The 19,485-nt window shown below is 38.6% G+C and overlaps 1 protein-coding gene across 3 annotated transcripts in view; it reads left to right on the top strand.

Moving 5' to 3' along the window:
• ATP8B4 (ATPase phospholipid transporting 8B4 (putative)) overlaps positions 1-19,485 on the top strand; it is a 257,001-nt gene that overhangs the window by 186,768 nt on the left and 50,748 nt on the right. For all 3 annotated transcript variants that reach the window (XM_075858039.1, XM_075858037.1, XM_075858038.1), the window contains exons 14-17: positions 1,956-2,164; positions 3,148-3,191; positions 4,383-4,548; positions 10,770-10,958. In XM_075858039.1, the coding sequence (XP_075714154.1) occupies positions 1,956-2,164; positions 3,148-3,191; positions 4,383-4,548; positions 10,770-10,958 (608 nt within the window). The remainder of the gene's footprint in view (positions 1-1,955; positions 2,165-3,147; positions 3,192-4,382; positions 4,549-10,769; positions 10,959-19,485) is intronic.

Raw genomic sequence — 19,485 nt, 5'->3', positions numbered from 1 at the left:
TCATACGGCTATATCGACAGAAAAATAAAAAAAGTTATGACTCAATGAAAAAAAAGTAAATCAATCCTTTATATGTACACTAAAAATGGTTCTATTAAAAAATATGACTCGTCTCACAAAAAACAAGCCTACATCAACGGCAAAATAAAAAACGTTATGGCTGTTGGAATGCAGCGAAATAGAAGAATTATTATGCAAAAGTATTAAAACGAAAAAAATATATACATTTGGTATCACTGTAATTATAACAACCTGCAGAATAACGTTAAGATGACATTTCGAATTCCTTATGCTCGAAACCCAAAAAACAATGGTGGAATTGTTGTTTTATCGCCATTCCCCCACCCAAAATATAATAATACAACCTTTTTAAAATATGTGTACCCCACAATGGTGCCATTAAAAAAGATAACTCGTCCCACAAAAACAAGACCTGATACGGCTACGTTGACGGAAAAAAAAAAGGTTATGTCCCTCGTAACGCCATGATAAAAAACTAAAGAAATCAGTGTGCCCAAAATAGTCGATCCTGAATGTGTTAAGAGTTATCCTGGTTCCTAAATTTTTTTTTAGTAATGACTACGAATGACCCGATTTGAAGAAAACAAGCACTACTCACATATCCTTTGCCCCGGCTATCCAGAGCTGGTGCTCCAGGGGCCCTCCTGGTGATTGTTTACATTCAGGGCTCAGCAGACATTTGTTGTACTTTTGGCATTATGCCAGATAGGTGAATACTGCTTGTTTTTTTTTATTCAGGTCATTTGAGGTCATTACTACAAAAATGTAATAAGCTGGATATTCACACATTGCGGCTAAATCGTGTTTTTTGCGATGTTTTTTGCAAAATTGCAGCAAAAACCATGCATGACCACAACATGTAAATATGAGTTGCTCAAGATTGAAAAAAAAAAAAGCATTTTTCTAGAAATGGCACCACTCTTGTACATGTGCTGTGTCTGGCATTGCAGCTCAGAACCATCCACCTCAATAGGATTAAATTTCAATACCAAACACAGACCATGAAAAAAAAAAAAGCAGACACTTTATTCTAATCCAAGAAACCCCTTCTAACAGCTTCATAATGTACAATATTATACAATGACATGCTTATTTTGCTAAAAGCTTTTTTAATCTACAGAGTATAAATTGAGGATTGTATATTATTCATATGTTTTTACCATATAAAAAAAAATATAAAAGAGAATAAAAATGGAAAAATATATATGATAAATCATTTAACCCTTGTGTTCTTCCTGTACAAAAATACAATAATCATGCTTTTGAAGAGGACCCATCAACTCTCTTGAAATGTCTATTTTAGTAAATAATTGTATTCCCCATAAAATAACAATTCTGGAACATATTTTCTTAGGACTCTGCGTTGTGCTTTCCCTGTTTTTCCGCCTAGAAATTTATGAATAAATAAACATCTGGGTGTTACCATTTTTTTTTTCTGTTAAAGGGGTGTGTCCGTACACAGTCTCACTCTGTCATCACTAATTGGACATACCGTTTTTTAATTTATTCATACATTTCTAGGAGGAATAACAGGGGAACGACACAAAGTAGAGTTCTAAGAAAAGATGATCCAGAATTGTTATTTCATGGGGAATACAAATATTTACTAAACAAGACATGACAGGAGAGCTGACCGTTCCTCTTTAATGAAAATAATTGAGCTTTTTAGCTTACAAAATAATGTGTAATCACAGTTATTATAAAGTTCTGCACTTTATGTACTGTATTAATGATACCTAATAATGTTAAGATTATTTAACACCTATTTGGGGTCACTAAAAGTAATATAATTCATCATGCTTTTCCATGTACCTCATTGTGAAAAGCATGCTTATATATACACATCACCCTATCATTCTTAACATAAATGATTTAGTTGTGCCATTATTATTTTGATACCTATACTTACACTCATACATCGTTTCCTTTCAAAGTGTTGAAGTTATTCGACTTGGACACAGTTATTTTATCAACTGGGATCGTAAAATGTTATACTCTAAAAGAGGCACCCCTGCTGAGGCCCGGACTACAACCCTCAATGAAGAATTGGGGCAAATAGAATACATATTCTCAGACAAAACAGGGACACTTACTCAGAACATCATGACATTCAATAAATGTTCAGTTAACGGAAAAATGTATGGTAAGTAAAGTAACAGATTACTTTAGTTATATCCATAAATTGGGATTGTTTTACATTGTTTTCTTTTCTAGGACTGAATGAGGGTTCATGTTTGCAATGATCACCGAGGCCCAAATATAATTGGGGTGTTAATACTGCGATAAATATATATATATAAGTCCCACTTGAGTCTGAGATACAGCATTAGCATAGCATGCAAGTATCATACATTTCTGTGCTAAAGTTCAAAGGTCCTTGGTATTTTTATAGCCTTTCTATTGCATAGAGATTAGTGAAGTCATACAGTGTTTCAGGAGGCTAAGATATATTTTTTGGGTACAGTAAAGATCAAATGTTCCTGGACTCATGAGAGTGAGATTTGGGGATAGTGGTGGAAAATATGTCACATCTCCAAAAATCTGCAAGCTAGTGTTGACTGGGCTCCCATAGGCTTTAGTGAAACTGAAATATTAGTTGTTTTTTTTTAGAGGGGGTGGTGGTTTAATTATTTTATATTACAAATACGTTTTTTATGTCAATCTAGTGAAGACCACAATACTCTTGTTTAAATTATAATTTTTTGAAACAATATTTTTTATTGACTTTTCAGTAAAAGAAGTATAACATAGTGAGTCAATAACATTTCAAGTAGCAGGAGTACAGAAGACAAAGTTGGTAACATCTATAAAACTAAGCCAATCAGGACCCGAGACTATGATGTAGGGTGGAGGTCCAACAGAAATAACAACTGAGTTTAAGCTTGGACTAACAGGAAGACAAGAAAACCAGAAAAGGGAATGGATGGCGCTTACGCCAAACATGTAGAGTAGCCAATAGCACTGCAAAGCAGTTGGGAATTCATAGGCCTGAAGTCTTATTTAAGTTTACTGTAATACCATATATCTACCTGAACATCATCCACTGTTTGCCCCTGAATCTCGTTTTCTTTGTCCAATATACTGTGTTAATGCATCTCATGGCCTTTTAATGTTTTTTTTTCATAGGTGAAGTGCGTGATGAGCTGGGTCGTAAAGTGGAAATTACTGAGGTATCGGCTCTTTATTATGTTTTACTAAATAATGCTTCTTGAGCAGCGTAAATAGTTATTTCTGCATATTACACATTGGAAAACTGGCACATCAACTCAGAAAATAGTTGCAGGTTTCCCCTTGTATAAGCCAACCTTTTTTTTTTTGCCCTTGCTCAACCTGACAATTTATTGGTTGAGGTTAAGATGAACTACATTCAAGTCTTACTTTTCCATGAGCGATATTAATCCTGTGTTCATAGCTATGAAGGTCAGCAGAAATTAGAAATATTCATGCCATGCGCTGAGATCATGTGTAAAGAGAGTTAAATTGGCCGCCATACACTAGAGATTCCAGACGGGTGAAAAGGCCATTTTCTGACAACCGCCAGCACCTTTCTTGTGACATGAATGAGCATGACAGATTCCGACTGAATAAAGATATCTATAGAAAAATATCTGTGGAAAAATGAATCTGCCATGTTGGATTTTTTTCGATTGTTGTTGGGTGTAGTCTTGTAAAGTTGTTCATGCTGAATGACAGATCTACATCCCATTAATATGAGCCCAGGCCACAGATCAAGGCAGAGGTCGATCTGCTATTTGTCATTTTAACTTATGTCATCCAGAACAACCGTGAACGACAAGTCGTTCAGAAAATGGCCTTCTGAAATCCCTAATGTATGGCCAAGCTTTACAGGTGCGTGACTGGAATGATATGGGTTGTAGTGTAGTAGCACTAAAACTTTTCTTTGTAGATACCAGAAAAGCTAGAAAATGCTGCGTGTCGAGGTGTGGCTGCTGGATATTCGTGAATGTCTGCAATAAAAAATTCATTGCACATAAAAAATGTAGCCATAGTTTGTCAATATGCAAGCACAGCTGCTTCAAATAAACGGGGATTTAGTTTATAACCATTGATTCTCATGAGAACTTTGTGACGTTTTGGGTCAGTGACTGTTCATACAAGGCTCAATCCAGAATGCAGTCTCTAAAGATAAATAGGGATTAACCTTCCTTCTGGTAGTCATACATTTTGTTGTCACCATGTATAAAATATGATCGTGGCCTAATATTGGATCATGTGCGATTCACTTCACATTTTATCATTCATTGGGGATTAATATCTAATGTGTTTATTTCATCAGAATTTGCTGGTTTGTGCTTGCTAAGAAATATTCTATTGTGTATGTTCATTTCTGTATTTTCCAGAAAACAGCTCCAGTAGACTTTTCATTCAACCCTCTTGCTGATGGCAAGTTTCAGTTTTATGACCACAGCTTAATCGAGGCTATAAAGCTAGAAGAGCCTCATGTGCAGGAGTTTTTCCGACTACTCTCCTTGTGTCACACAGTTATGTCTGAAGAGAAGAACGCAGGTTTGTCTTACATATCTCTCACAGTCACCAGTGGAATCAGTACTGTTTAGCTGGATCTAAGAATGTCACCATAAAGAGATGTCAAGCTCTTGGATCCGGACACTCTACAGTGCAGTTTCCTTTCATCAGCATTTTGCTGTAATATTTTATTTCTCAAAATTTTGGCTCCATTTCTTGCACTTCGTGTTCCTTAGGAAAAAAAATTATTATTTAATGATCCCCAAGTTTCGTTTCAACATTTTCCTTGGCATGTCTCTATTGTCAGTTAAATGATGTGATGATAGGAAATTTTCATATGTTTCTTTGAAGAGCTTTAGTGAGAAGACTTAATTAGCGGGACATGATTTATTTAGAGGGTTAAGTATAAAACACATTTAAGGGTCATACCCATCATATAAAGTGATGTAATATCGCTAGGATCCTGCGATTAAAGGGGCCGTAATGATACTTTAGCGTCCGCTTCATTTACTTAAATATAGCTGTTCTGAAGTTCCCTCTGCAGTGGTTGGGGGATAGTGCCTATGTGCAGTCAAAAACTGTGAAGGGGATGCAGTGCTGCAGCCCCTTAATGTCGGGATCGTGGGGTTCCTGAATGTCGTAGCCCTACTGATCAGAATGTCATGGCATATCCTACCAATGATCAATGCTATGAGATAAGAATCTTCTGTGTGTGGTTTGTAAATGATAACACTAAACTAGTTTTATAAATTATTATACTATACATTGCTCTTCCTTCAGTGCTGGGAGGGTTGGTTTGGTGGGATATTCGTTGATTTTCAGATCATATGCTTTGTTAATAAAAAATAAAATAAATAAATACAAAAAAGGAACATTTGACCTGCCTATCAGCGGCTGGGGTTTGTAATAATCTCAACCACAGACAAAGTTGCTGCGACCAATTTTCACTTTGCATTGGCTTTTTCCCAACTCACACATTTGTGGCATATCCACCGAAACTTGTTCCTGTCCCAGCAAAAGTTAAAACCTAATTCCCCTACCATAGACATCAAAGCTCCAGGGCACCTTCCATGGCATGCCAATGCACGTGGTAATATAGTGAGTACTGCAGAGAAGGGTAGAACACATGGCTGCAGCTTTGCAGGACAGCAGTTCTAGACCACTGTGCATTATAGACCTCCATTGCATTGCCTTGACTGCTTGTACAATACAGTGATCCAGATAACCTGTATAAATTCTTGCTCTGCATAACATGGGGCTTCGTTCTGTTGAACACTTCTAGAAAACCAAAGACGGTAGTAGACTACAAAAATCAAATAAGTTTAGACAATTTAATTTCATTAACGGAGTGTTGCAGTGACGTGCAAGGGTTAATCAGGATGAAAATTCCACTTGCTGTGAGTCTTCACTGTGAACTTTGCCATACAGGAGTTATGGGGAAGGAGCTCTCAGTATTTATAATTTAGCTACCTCGTGGCTTTTAGGTCAGACACGTGTTTGCAGTTCTGGAATTTTCAGAATTGCTGTGACTCCGTTCTGATACCAGTCAAATTGCTCATGCTGTGTATGTTTATGAAGGGGTCCCACACATCTTCCTGTGACCTTATATACAGGCATTTATTTTCCAAACGTTTTATAGATAAATGTTTTATTTCCTGCCCGTTTAAGGTTGATCCTAATATTTTTCTTAGTCATGTATAACAAATGCAGGCTTCTGTTAAGAGATTCTCCTATGTATACCACAGCTCTGTTTGGCTTGAATCATGGATGCTTCAGCAGTGATTCATTTAGAATTTATTTTCACATAAACAAGTTTTTTTTTTCTTGTCTACGTTGTAAAAGTTGGCTTCAGTTAGAAAATGTAGTTATCAGTTTCCATACATCAGATTTATAAAGTACTTTTTTTTTAATCTCATCACGATTTTAAGAGGACTTTGTAATATTGCCTTTTCTGCATAGACTTCTGTTTCTGCCTATAGAACATATTGGGGCGCGTACATTGTTGCAGAACAATTGTAGCTCTGCTGCTCTGCAAGTCAGCGCTATATAAATAAATAAATAACCTAACGTATTGTGCAGAGCATGCCTTCACATGGGTCTTTCTTCTACTCTGATAACCCCATCACTCCCACGCATACACACACTCACATCAGTTTCATAGAAGGCCTATCGTTTAAATATGAGTGTGGAATTTTTTGTCTTTCTTACTATGAATTTTATGCTGCCTTGCTTTTATTTTTATAAATGTATTACCGGTAAATTGGAACTGTATAGTGATGCTATAACAATTATAAAAGCTACAAAGGGCCGGTCCACGCCTGTTCTCGCAATTTAGTTGTTCTGCTCCGTCAGAACAGCTGAACAAGTGAATAACCAGAAGCGCCGTTTCCATTGCCCCACAGACATCACTGGCGGTCGACGGAACCCATTTGCTTTAATGGGTTCCATCTGGGTGTCCGTGGTTTCACTGGATACAATAGTATTGTTTCCGATATTTTCAGCCAGATCTGCGACCGAAGCCCCTAATGGAGCCTCCAACACAGATGTTAACAGGCTCTAAGTCACCATGCTATCTTCATGACACATCAGTGATTTTTTTTTATATTTTGTTGTAATAGTCAGGAAAATGTATAATTATTATTTCTTCCCATTGGCTGCATGGTTCTGTTCCCTCAGGTTTCCATGACTCTACACAGTAAATAAAACAAAACTTAAAAACCCATCATTATAGGTCTTTGGAATCCATTAGAATCCTTTCTAAATTTAAAAAAAAAACAGAACCCATGATGCCGGTGTAATCAGATTTATCTATCTATTCCTGAATTTTATTATGAGCCAATCATATATTGAAGATAGCTTGGGCAGAGTGTGAAGATCAGTGCACCAACGTGAGATGCTGATAAAAAGTTAATATTTACTGTTTATTATTACAAAATAATTATCTAATTAAAATAATTTTTTAATTAGCTCATTGTATGATGGCAATGGATGGTCAAAAAGTAAATAAATGGGACTTGCTGTAACTTTTTTTTAAGGTTTATTAACCCCTTCCTGACATCCATTGTACATTTGGAGCGGCGCTGCGGGTATCAGATGTATATTACCGTATAATAATAAGTAGTATACAAAATATACTTCCTATGAAGCGCCAACACAATAATGTGATTTAGTTCCCAATAAGATGTAGTATTCAGATAATACTCCCGTAAAGGGCCCAAATCACAGTCCAATTCAGTGCCCAAAAATTGCCACTATACAATGCTACATAATACCTTTTGGTTGTTGGGGTGATAAAGGGTTTAATGGTAACATCCCTGGAGGTCTAGGATAGTGAAGGATGTTCCTAAGCCAAGTACCAACATACTAAGCTTATAATCCTTCACTATACTGCCTATTAAAAGCACAGCATGAGCACAGTGTGAGTACCCCTTAAAAACATTGTGTGTGCTCATTTGGAATCGGACCTGAACTCCCCTTTCTCCTGTCAGGCTCTAATTTGCATGACTTCCAAAATACCCTCCTCACTTAAACTACACTATTTACTAACGTACTATTCTTTACGTCTATGAAGAAATTACCTTTTCAGACAAACTTTGAGTCATACATTTAACCTGCCCTCCGCATATTTGGTAACCCTATGTTTCTGCCTAGGCTTCAGAGCTCTTGCCACGCAAGGATGTTTTTTTCCACAAATTACTTCGGATTTTTGACGTCCTAATTAATGGAAAACCGATACAAATTTCTTTGTTTTAGGCAGGATTCTTATGTCGTGGCTTACATGAGCTTTTTTTTACGTGAAACGTGGCAAAACCTGCACCATTTAAACTATGACATGAGGGCCCAGCCAAAGAGTAAATTTTGCCTTCCTTTTTCAGAGATCTATACACTATAACACATTTTCTAATTTTTAACCCCTTGGTACCGCAACCAATTTTCTGTTTTTCATTTAAATTTTTTCCTCCTCGGCTTCGAAAAGCCATAATGTTTTTATTTTTCCGTCAACATACCCATATGAGGGAATGTTTGTTGTGGGGCAAAGTGTAATTTTTAATGGCACCATTAAATGTACCATATAATGTACTGGGAAACCGAAAAAAAAATCTTTGTGGGGTGGAATGAGAAAAAAACCGCAAACTAAAACTTAAAGGGGTTGTTCACTTTTATTTAATTTTTATTAACGTATTTATAGAATAGGAAATTATACTGATTTCAAATATATACTTATTTAACACTTTTCCCGATACAGACATTTTTTTTCATTTTCATTTATTCCTCCCCACGTTCCAAAAGCCATAACTTTTTTATTTTATCATCGATAACTACAGGACAATTTGTAGTTTTTCACGGCACCATTTATTGTACCATATAATGTATTGGGAAACTGGGAAAAAATTCTTTGTGGGGTGGAATAGGAAAAAAACAGTGATTCCTCAAGCTTTTGAGGGGTTTCGTTTTTACAGCTTTCACCGTATGGTAAAAATTACATGTTAACTTTATTCTACCGGTCAGTACGATTACGGCGATACCAAATTCTTCTCGTTTTTTTTTATGTTTTTCTACTTTTACAAGATAGAAACGAATTGTTATAAATAAAATTAGTGTTTTGTCACCATATTCTGAGAGCCATAACTTTTTTCTTTTTCTTTTTTTTTTTTTTTTTTCTTTATCAAAGACTTTTTTATTTTTCAGTCAATTGAGCGGTATGAGGGCTTATTTTTTGCGAGGCGAGCTGTAGTTTCTATTGGTACCATTTTGGGCTTTGATCATTTCTTATTTAATTTTGTGTGGAATATGAAGTAACCAAAATTCTGGCGTTCTTAATTTTTTACGATGTTCTCCGTGCAGGTTAAATGTTATATTGTAATAATTTGCTTTTAATGTTTTTTATTTTTTTTACACTACTAAAAACTTTATTAAACTTTTTTTACACATTTTATTAGTCCCCCTAGGGGACTTGAAACAGTGTTCGTTGGATCCCTGGTACAATACACTGCAATACTAATGTATTGCAGCATATTGTCATTTTACAGGCTCCTGTTAAGCCCTGCCAGACGCTTCATTAGGCCCCTGGACTGCCATGACAACCATCGGCACCCCGCGATTGCGTTGTGGAGGCGCCGATGAGTTGTCAGAGTTGTCACTTTCTAACGTCTGAGATGCTGCGATCCTGATTGAGCGCAGCATTTAAGGCGTTAAACAGCCAGGAACAGAGCGATCACTGTTCCTGGCAGTTAGTCACAGCTGATACCCGCAGCATACAGAGTGGGCTCAGATGGTGATCCCGCTCTACACATCACGCCTCCGCACCGCGACGTGCTATTATGTCGTGGTTCGGGAACAGGTTGAAATTTGGATCACATACCTTTCTTATATCAGTGCAGTTGCCTTTGTCTAAAAATAAATAAATGGTATAGCCCTCAGATTAGTCCATAGAAATGCATCCATAAGATAACTGAAAGGGGTAATGCTGGCAGCAGACATGTGAGCTACATCATGTGACCACTGGCATTTAGGTAACACTACAGATAAACAACAGGTGAATGATAGATTATTGAGGAGCATAAACTATTAAGCATTTCTACTTACAGCAACATCTCATGAACATGTCTGTCAGTGTCTGTGTAGGAGCAGCTCTTAGGCCCAGTTCACACTGAGTTTTTTGGCGCTGATTTTGACTCGGAAACCGCGTCGGAATCCGCTCCATAAAACGGCCGAAACTGTCTTTCATTGATTTCAATGGGAGGCAGAGGCATTTTTAGCCGCTCGCGAAGAAAAAAGGCGGCATGTCCTTCCTTGCCACGGTTCCGCTTCGGACCTCCCATTTAAATGGTAGGCAGAAAAAGCGTTTTTCACTGCATTTTTTGCCCCGGCGCTCAATGGCGGGCGAACTGTGTGAACTGTTTTTTTTAATATTAAACTTTATTAACAGCATGACATCACAGTGAAGTAGCTGTTCATCATTATTCCACCATCATGCCAGGATCACACACAGTTTTGATGCAGTTTTTGTGGCAGGTTTTCCGTTTTTTGAGCCAAAGCTAGAAGTGGATACATAAGGAAGGAAAGGTAGAAAGGAAAGACTGATGCATCTCTTTCCTTTGGTGTCCACTTCTGTTTTTGGCTCAAAAGCTGAGACAAAAACTGTTTGTAAATTATTCCTATAGTAAGAATTGTAATGAATGGAACATAAAAGTATGTTTAACAGTTTTAGGAATGTTTTGCTTTTGAATTGCTTTGGATCACTCTCCTTTTTTATTGCACAGGGGAACTTGTTTACCAAGTTCAGTCACCAGATGAAGGAGCATTGGTTACTGCTGCAAGAAATTTTGGCTTCACATTTAAATCTCGAACCCCCGAGACTATCACCGTGCAGGAAATGGGAAAAATTGTTACATACCAGCTGTTAGCCATATTAGACTTCAACAATATCAGAAAAAGAATGTCTGTCATAGGTAATGTATTTTTTTACTAATGTGTTTGAACCAAAGAGCAAGCACCGCCAACTCCAGCAGATCTGCGCCACTCCTTCATGCCGTCACATAGCCCATTGTAGATGGTGCACACCCACCTTCCTCAGCGGGTTTGACAGCGCTATACTCTCCCTCCCTGTAGATAGCTCTATTGGGGCTCGCACTAGGAGTGGAATCCCCAGCCAGAGCATTGCCGATGCTTTGGCCGGGGATTCCTCTGCTGGAGAAGCCCCTGAAGTCACTGTCCATATATTGACAGTGATGTCAGGTGCTTCCCCAAAGAGGGAGTCCCAGAGCACAGACTATACTAGCACTCTGCTCCGAGACTCCTGCTCTGGGGAAGCCCCTGACATCACTGTCCATATATGCACAGTGATGTCAGAAGCAAAGCTGGAGTCCTAGTCAGAGTTCAAGAAGCCTCTCTGCCCCGGGACTCCGGCTGGGGAAGCCCCTGACATCACTGTCCATATATAGACAGTGATGTGAGGAGCAGAGCTGGTGTCCCAGGCAGAGTGCTAGTAGCGCTCTTCTCTGGGACTCTGGCTCTGGGGGAACCCCTGACATCACTGTCCACATATGGACAGTGATGTCAGTGGCTTCCCCAGAGTTCTGGAGCAGAGCCTATACTAGTGCTCTGCTTTGGGACACCTGCTCTGGGGTTTCCCCTGACATCACTGTCCATATATCGGCAACGCTCTGGCTGGGGATTCCACTCCTACAGGATGCCCCAATGGAGGTGTGTATGTGGCACTATCTATAGATGGTGTGTGTGGCATTCTCTACAGAAGACATTGTGGCATTACCTATAGAGGACATTGGTGGCACTATCTACAGAGGGCACTGTGGCACTATCTAGTGGGTTGTGGCATCATCTACAGAGGGCACTGTGGCACTATCTACAGAGGGCTCTGTGGCATTATCTAAGAAGGGGGTTGCTCAATCTTGACATTCTTGTGTCTGCCAAACGCTGCCAACCGAGCAGCCAGACTGCATTTAGCGACACTTAAACTGGAAAACTGGATTGTTAAAATACACGTGGAGTAAACTCACATATTTCCATTAAATTCTACCGGTATTATTGTAGTAATGTAGTATTGTTATAGTAATGTAGTATTGTTATAGTAATGTAGCATTGTTATAGTAATGTAGTATTATTATAGTAATGTAGTATTATAGTAATTTAGTATTGTTATAGTAGTTCAAATAAGTAATTGATTAACAATAATTTTGTATTGTATCTAATTTGAATAAGTAATGCGGCCCGTCAACTTCACATTTTTTCTATGTGTGGCCCATTTACCCGGCCGAGACCCCTGCAATAGAGGATAAAATTATGGATTGGTTATATCAGATATGGGAAGAAACTATGTAAAAATAGTGACACCTCATTTTTAGCTTTTGCAGTTTATATTAATCTCTGTCTGGCTACATAACTTTCTTACTTTAGTATACACTTATAAAGAAAGTTATGTATCCTAGTTGTATCCTAAGTCCATTTTTATGGTATTTTACGGGGTTATCAGGGTTGTTAAAATTGATCGCCTATTCTTAGGATAGGCATTAATATTAGTTTGGTGGGGTTCTAAGTCTCGGCACCCCACCGATCAGCTGTTTGAAGGGGTCGTGAATAGAACGTTGCATGCAAAGTATGAACGAGAAAGAAACCATGTAAACAATGAAGAGACTGCAGCATTTGTACAAGCCCTGCAACATCCTTAAACTGCTGATCGACGGGTGTGCCGGGAGTCGTATCATCATCGATCTAATATTGATGGCCTATTCTAAAGATAAGCCATCAATTTGAAAGACCCCAATAACTCCTTTAATGAGATATCTAAAAGAGGATTTCCACCAAAAACGTTAAATTTACAAAAATAATAGTAAAGGCGTTAGAGTAGTAGTCAAAGTTTAGTAATTACAGTGGATATAAAAAGTCTACACCCCCCTGTTAAATTGTCAAATGTTGAAAATTTCAGTACAGGATGAAGAATTTCAGAACTTTTTCACCTTTGTCACCTACAATCTGTACAATTGTATTGAAAAACAAACTGAAATCTTTTAGGGTGGAAAAATAAAAATAAAGAACACAAATAACGTGGTTGCATAAATATGCACACCCTTAAACTAATGCTTTGTTAAATTACCCTTTGACTTTATGACAGCATTCCGTCTTTTTGGGTAGAAGTCTATCAGCATGGCACATCTTGACTTGGCAATTGTTGCCCACTCTCTCTTGCAAAAGCAATCCAAATCTGTGAAATTGCGAGGGCACCTCCTTTGTACAGCCCTCTTCAGGACACCCCACAGATTTTCAATGGGATTCAGGCTTGGGCTCTGGCTGGGCCATTCAAAACTTTGATCTTCTTCTGGTGAAGCCATTCTTTTGTTGATTTGGAGGTATGCTTTGGGTCGTTGTCGTGCTGAAAGTTGAAATTCCTCTTCAGCTTTTTAGTAGAGGCCTGCAGGTTTTGTGCCAATATTGACTGATATTTGGAACCGTTCATAATTCCCTTCACCTTGACTAAGGCCCCAGTTCCAGCTGCAGAAAAACAGCCCCAAAGCATAATGCTGCCCGTCTCTTTAAGATTACCATGACTACTAGTATAGCTTCTGGGTAGTTCTGGTTTTAGTTGTTGTGCCTATCCCACTTCTTTGCCTTTCTTCCTACCTACCTGATTGAAGGGTGGGGTATTTAAAGATGGGTTGGTTCTTTTTTCTTTGCTTGTGATTTTCCTTGCTGCATGTGTTTGATCAAGCTTCTAACTATACCCTGTACCTTTGACTATTTGGACTTTTTGGAACTTTCTGTTCCTGGCTGTCTTGTTATCTGTTCTGTTTTTGCCTGCATTTCACCTCTTATCCAACACCGAGCTCTATGCTGCAAAATCCAACCTGCCTTGCGGTGGGCTCTGGCAAAGACTATAGAGTAGCCTTAGACTTGGACTAGGGTTGCAGATTTACTTGCACATTCATTCCTGACAGTCTCCAGCAGCCTTTGAGGAATCGCTCACATAGCAATTCCATAAACTTCCACCCTGCGAATTGCTCAACCAGTGATTCCATAACAGCTTCACTGTGGGTATGGTGTTCTTTTGATGATGTGCAGTGTTGGCTTTTTGCCAAACATACCTTTTGGCATTATGCCCAAAAAGTTCAACCTTGGTCTCATCAGACCATAACACGTGCTTTTGGCAGATTTGATGTAGGTCTTTGCAAAACATAGCATGGATGTTTGAATACGGGAGATTTTTGTCACATGCACTACACAACCAGTACCTGCGAGAAAGTCCTGCAGCTCCTTTAATGTTGCTGTAGGCTTCTTGGTAGCCTCCCAGACCAATTTTCATCTTGTCTTTTCATCAAGTTTTGAGGGACGTCCAGTTCTTTGTTTATGTCACTGTTGTGCCAAATGTAATCCACTTCTTGATGACCTTCTTCACTGTGTTCCATGGTATATCTAATGCCTTGAAAATTCTTTGGTACCCTTCTCCTGACTGATGCCTTTCAACAATCAGATGCCTTTGATGTGTTGTAAGCTCTTTATGGACCATGGCTTTTGCTGTCACATGCAACAAAGAAAATGTCAGGAGAACCCTAATAGAACAGCTAAACTTTATATGGGGTTACTCAGAATCACTTTAAATAATGGCAGCTGTGTACTGACTACTATTTAACATGAGTTTAAATGTGATTGGCTAATTCCGAACTCAGCCACATCCCCAAATATAAGAGGGTGTTCACATTTATGCAACCACATCATTATAGTTTTTTTTTTTTCCCCCCTCTAAATGATTTCAGTTTGCTTTTCAATGGAAGTGTACAGAATATGGGTGGAAAAAGTTCTGAAATTATTCATCTTGTACTGATTTTTTTGACATGACAAAAACCTGGCAGTTTAACAGGGGTGTGCAGAGTTTTTATATCCACTGTATGTCTTATTTATTTACAGGGATATTGTAATGTTGTTGTGGCTAACATTTTTGCAAAATTGCCAACAAAAAGTGCAGTCATATTGGTTTCCACCTTTGAATTAGCTGCTCAGAAACTGATAGTATAACTATCACTTTTTTTTTTATAAATAGCATTCTGCCAGAATTAAAGTTTTACTATCCGTTTCTAGAGAAGCAAATTCAAGGGTGACATCCAATATGGCTGCACTCCAGTTGTCACATTTGTAAAAATGTCCGCTTTGGCTACAGCTCTTAGGCCATGGCTACACGCAGCAGACATTTTGTAGTATTATTATTTTTTTCCATAAAGTAATCAAAACCTTTTTCATAAGATTTCCGAGCGATTTTTATAGTGCCCTATAGAAGAAAAAAGTAGAAGTTTCTCCAGATCAGAAGAAGTCCACGCCACTTGCCCATACGGTAAATAGCAGACTTCATTCACGTGCTGACAGCGGGTTACAACAGGATATTAACAGACAAGATCATTTCTCGTTTTAACCTGCTGTCAGCACCTAAATAAATTCTGCTACTTACCATATGGGCTAGTGTGAAGAAGTACTTCTATTTTGGAATATATGTGACTTTTTACTATATGTGCATTTTTACATTGAGCGCTACTCATGTGCAGCATTTGTGGAACCACTGGTCTCTGCACTGACAAAGGTTCCAACGGTGTATAGGAGTAGTCCCAGCTTATTTCTTTGATATAGAAGAAATTGCTAGTGACTCTATCGATTTTCAAGCTACTCAATGCATTGCTATGGACAGCGAGTTCAAAGCAATTCTTTGTATTGGGTAGGCCTAGACTTAAGGCCCTTTTACATCGGCCGATAATGGGCCGGTGCAGTGAGCGCCGATCAACAAGGCATCGTTGATCGGTGCTCGTTTGATCCTGTCACAGGAAGCTATGGACAGGGAGATGTGCTGCCAACAACAATAATATTTTACTTTTTTAAAACGATACAATCAGCAGATTATTGAGCGTTTGCTCGTTCATCTGCTGATTGCTGTCTTGTTTACACAGGGAAATTATCGGGAATGAGCATTCTATGAACGCTTTCCTGCCCGATAATCACTCAGTGTAAAACCCCCGTTACATTTTACATTTATATGACCAAATTTACATTTTGGTAGTAAGCTGGCCGTTGGAATAGGATTGCAGGTCTAAAAAGCATTTGGCACAACTCGTAGGGATTTCTTTGTGTGTTATCTGTGGTTCTCCATAGGACAGCTGGTAAACCTATCATTATGGTGCATAAAACAAACAAACAACAAATTAATTACTTTTACTTCTGTATTCCACCCGCAATGAACACTGCACATTAACATGTCCTTTGGCTCATCAGTTGTGAACCCTACAAAATTGCGTGGGACCTCTCTACTCCAGCCAACTTAGTTGTCTGTCTATCTGACAGAAACGATTTTGCCATCAGTTAAATAGGCAGGAACTGGATTCTGTTGTGGGAGATAGAAATTCCAAACTGATCAAAATCAGATCTTTCTACTAAAAAAAAAGTTTAGCAAATGTGTATTCTCTTTGATTTCTGTCTCCATAAGATTTGGTCTTACTTTCTTCCTAGAACTGTGAAACTCTTCTTTGGCTTGTTCATTCAATCCATCTTCTTCTCCCTTCTTGCACCACTCACACTTCTGGCTAAATATACCCTTGCAGACTGTCTTGTCTTCAAATCTTTTTTCTATTAAAGAGTGACTGCGCTTTCATCAAACTTTTGATATGTCACAGAGACCTATCAAAAGTTGGATTGTTGGGGGTCCAGGTGCTGAGAGCCCCACCGTCGACGAAACGAAGATGCAGAAGTGCTCAGCTGAGCGCCCTTGACTGTGATCAGCACTCCTCGTCAGGCTGAAGACAGCTCACATAGATGTTCTGTGTGTGCCCATCTTCAGACTGACAGGGAGCGCTGGTTACAGCCAAAGGTTTCAGGGTGCTCAGCTGAGCGCTTCTGCACCTTTGTCTCAGCGACAGTGGGGGTCTAAGCACCCGTCCCCCAACAATCCAAACTTTTGATAGGTCTCTGACATTTCAAAAGTTTCATGAAAGTGCAGTTACTCTTTAACAGTATACCTTTTTCATTTGGTGATAATAAATGTGAAATAATAAAAAGGCAGCCTCTTCTCTTTAAGATTTTTTTGTGTTTATCTTGTTCGATTGATATTACAGATTATTTCGCAATTTATATCACCAGTTAAATAAGGTATACAGTTAATTGTAACATATTTATAGTAAAAAGATTCATTTCTAAAAATAGCTATTCCCTTCTACCATCACAATATCAAGAAATTAAATGAGTCCTAATTTTTCCATATTTCTAAATTTTAATGTATTGTTTTTCTGAGCCAGGAAACTCATTGCATATAGATGATATTTCTTACAGCTTAGACATTAAACATTTATATGGGCTATGTGGAAGAAAAAAATAAAAACATTCAGCTCCTAAAACACAAATTGGCTGTAAGCTGCGATTGTCCTCAGAGATTTGCTAACCAAAACCATGAATAGACAGAGATCTCTGTTATTCATCACAATTCTCTGTCCACCCCTTTCGTGTCTGCTAATCCACATAGAGACAAGTGAGGCCATTAAACATATGTTTGCCTATTCAGGGGGAATGAGCAGGGTGAATACAATCCGTAGAAGAGAGAAAATTCTGAATATAGTTGGTTTTATATGCATACATATTCTAGTGATTTACAAATTGAAGATATTAAATACAACACTTAGTATAGTAAGTTAACAATAAGGGCATGTTCACATGGCGTCCGTACGAAGCAACAGAATACGATGCTATTTTCAAGAGACAACAGCCCCTGAAAACCAGGCGTCTTTGAGGCAGATTTGCCAAAAGTTTTTTAAGTATTTCTTCAAAGCGTTTTTTGGCATTGTCCATAGTAAATAGTCAAAATCTGCCTAAAAACGTCTAAAAAAGTGACATGCATTTATTTTTTACTCGTTTTTTAAGAACAGCGCGGTAAAATTACGCCTCGTATGCACTACCCAACTTTTAATCATTCAAAACAATAATAAACTGTTTGCAGACGTTTACAAGGCGTATTCCGGAACATAATGCGACTGTTTTATTCTCCGAAATAAGCCTGAAAAAATTTGGTGTGATCATACCCTTAAATAAAAAAGACTCACTTTAATATATCTTTGTGTTTATATGGTGTTAACAATGGCAGAACACGGACACTGCTTAAACACTTGTCCAGGCCCTAATGCTTTCTTACATAGACTAGTGTTACTCACTATTAACATTTCAGACTGGCTTCACTTTAACACGTCATGAACGCAGCAGCCAGGTTGATATTTCTGTCTAGTGGTTATACTAACGCCTCTGCTCTCTGTCACTGATTACATTGGTTATCTGTTTATATTCTACTCCTAGTCTACAAAGCCCTCCACAATGCTGTACTGTTAAACATCTAATCTCTCATCTCCATTTACCAGCCCACTTGTGCTCTACGCTCAGCCAATGACCTATGACTCTCATAGTCCCTTATTGCATCCTCTTACTCCCATATGCAGGACTTCTCCCGTGCTGCACCCTTCCTGTGGAATTCACTGCCCTGGACCACAGACTTGTTTCTAACATTACCAGTGTTAAAGAGGACCTGTCACTAGGTCCTAGAATCTAATTTACAAATGTTACCTTTTGCCCACTTCTCTGTTTCCATCAACATTTTTATTTTTGTCTAGCCTCCCTCCCATCCGGAGTTATTGTCCCCCATTCTTTTGGCGCCTGATGTGCAAATTAACTGTAGCTAGCCAATGGGGCGTGAACTATAGTGAATCTCTCCGGGTAATGCCATCTTTACTGCCTCTGACGCTGTCCAATCAGCGTGAGGCAGCTTATGACAAGCCTTGCCCAGGGTGATCTCGCGAGACCATGCTGGGAGAAGACTTCTTTTCAAGCACATTTGTCATAAGCTGGCTCTTGCTTATTGAACAGCGTCAGAGGCTGTAAAGATGGAGATTCACTACAGTTCATGGCCTTTTGGATAACTATAGAGAATTTACATATCGGGCACCAAAAGAGCGGGGGATAATAACTCCAGAACAGGAGGGGAGGTAGCAGGAAGAAAGGAAAAACAGCGGTGGAAACAGGGAGGAAGCGGAATAAAGGTAAATGAGATTCTAGAACCTAGTGATAGAGCCTCTATAAGTCTGTCTTGAAAACTAATTTCTTTGAGGAGGAAAATATCAACTTAACACAGTCCATGGCCCTTAAACAATTTGACCTGGTCACAAATATCTTCACCCGATCCTGTCCTCAACTAGCTTTCCTTGCCAAATCACTCAGCACTTTTTATCCGTGCTGGCTGAAATACTGGCTGGGTGACAGGTTCATGCAGCTTTATATTCCCCTTGCCAAAACATGGTGCTCATCCACTGGACAAAATTGGCACCTTGTACCTATTGTGTTACTCCTCCTATTCCATTTAGAATGAAAGCTCTTATGGGCAGAAACCTCTCTCCTGCCTCATTGTTTATTCATCTGTTTTCATTTTGTCATTTTACGTTTTTGGTACTTCCCCAA

Source organism: Rhinoderma darwinii, chromosome 3, assembly GCF_050947455.1.
Source record: "Rhinoderma darwinii isolate aRhiDar2 chromosome 3, aRhiDar2.hap1, whole genome shotgun sequence".
In the NCBI taxonomy this organism is placed as follows: domain Eukaryota; kingdom Metazoa; phylum Chordata; class Amphibia; order Anura; family Rhinodermatidae; genus Rhinoderma; species Rhinoderma darwinii.
The sequence above is the reverse complement of the archived record's forward strand: the minus strand, read 5'-3'. Positions and strand labels throughout refer to the sequence as shown.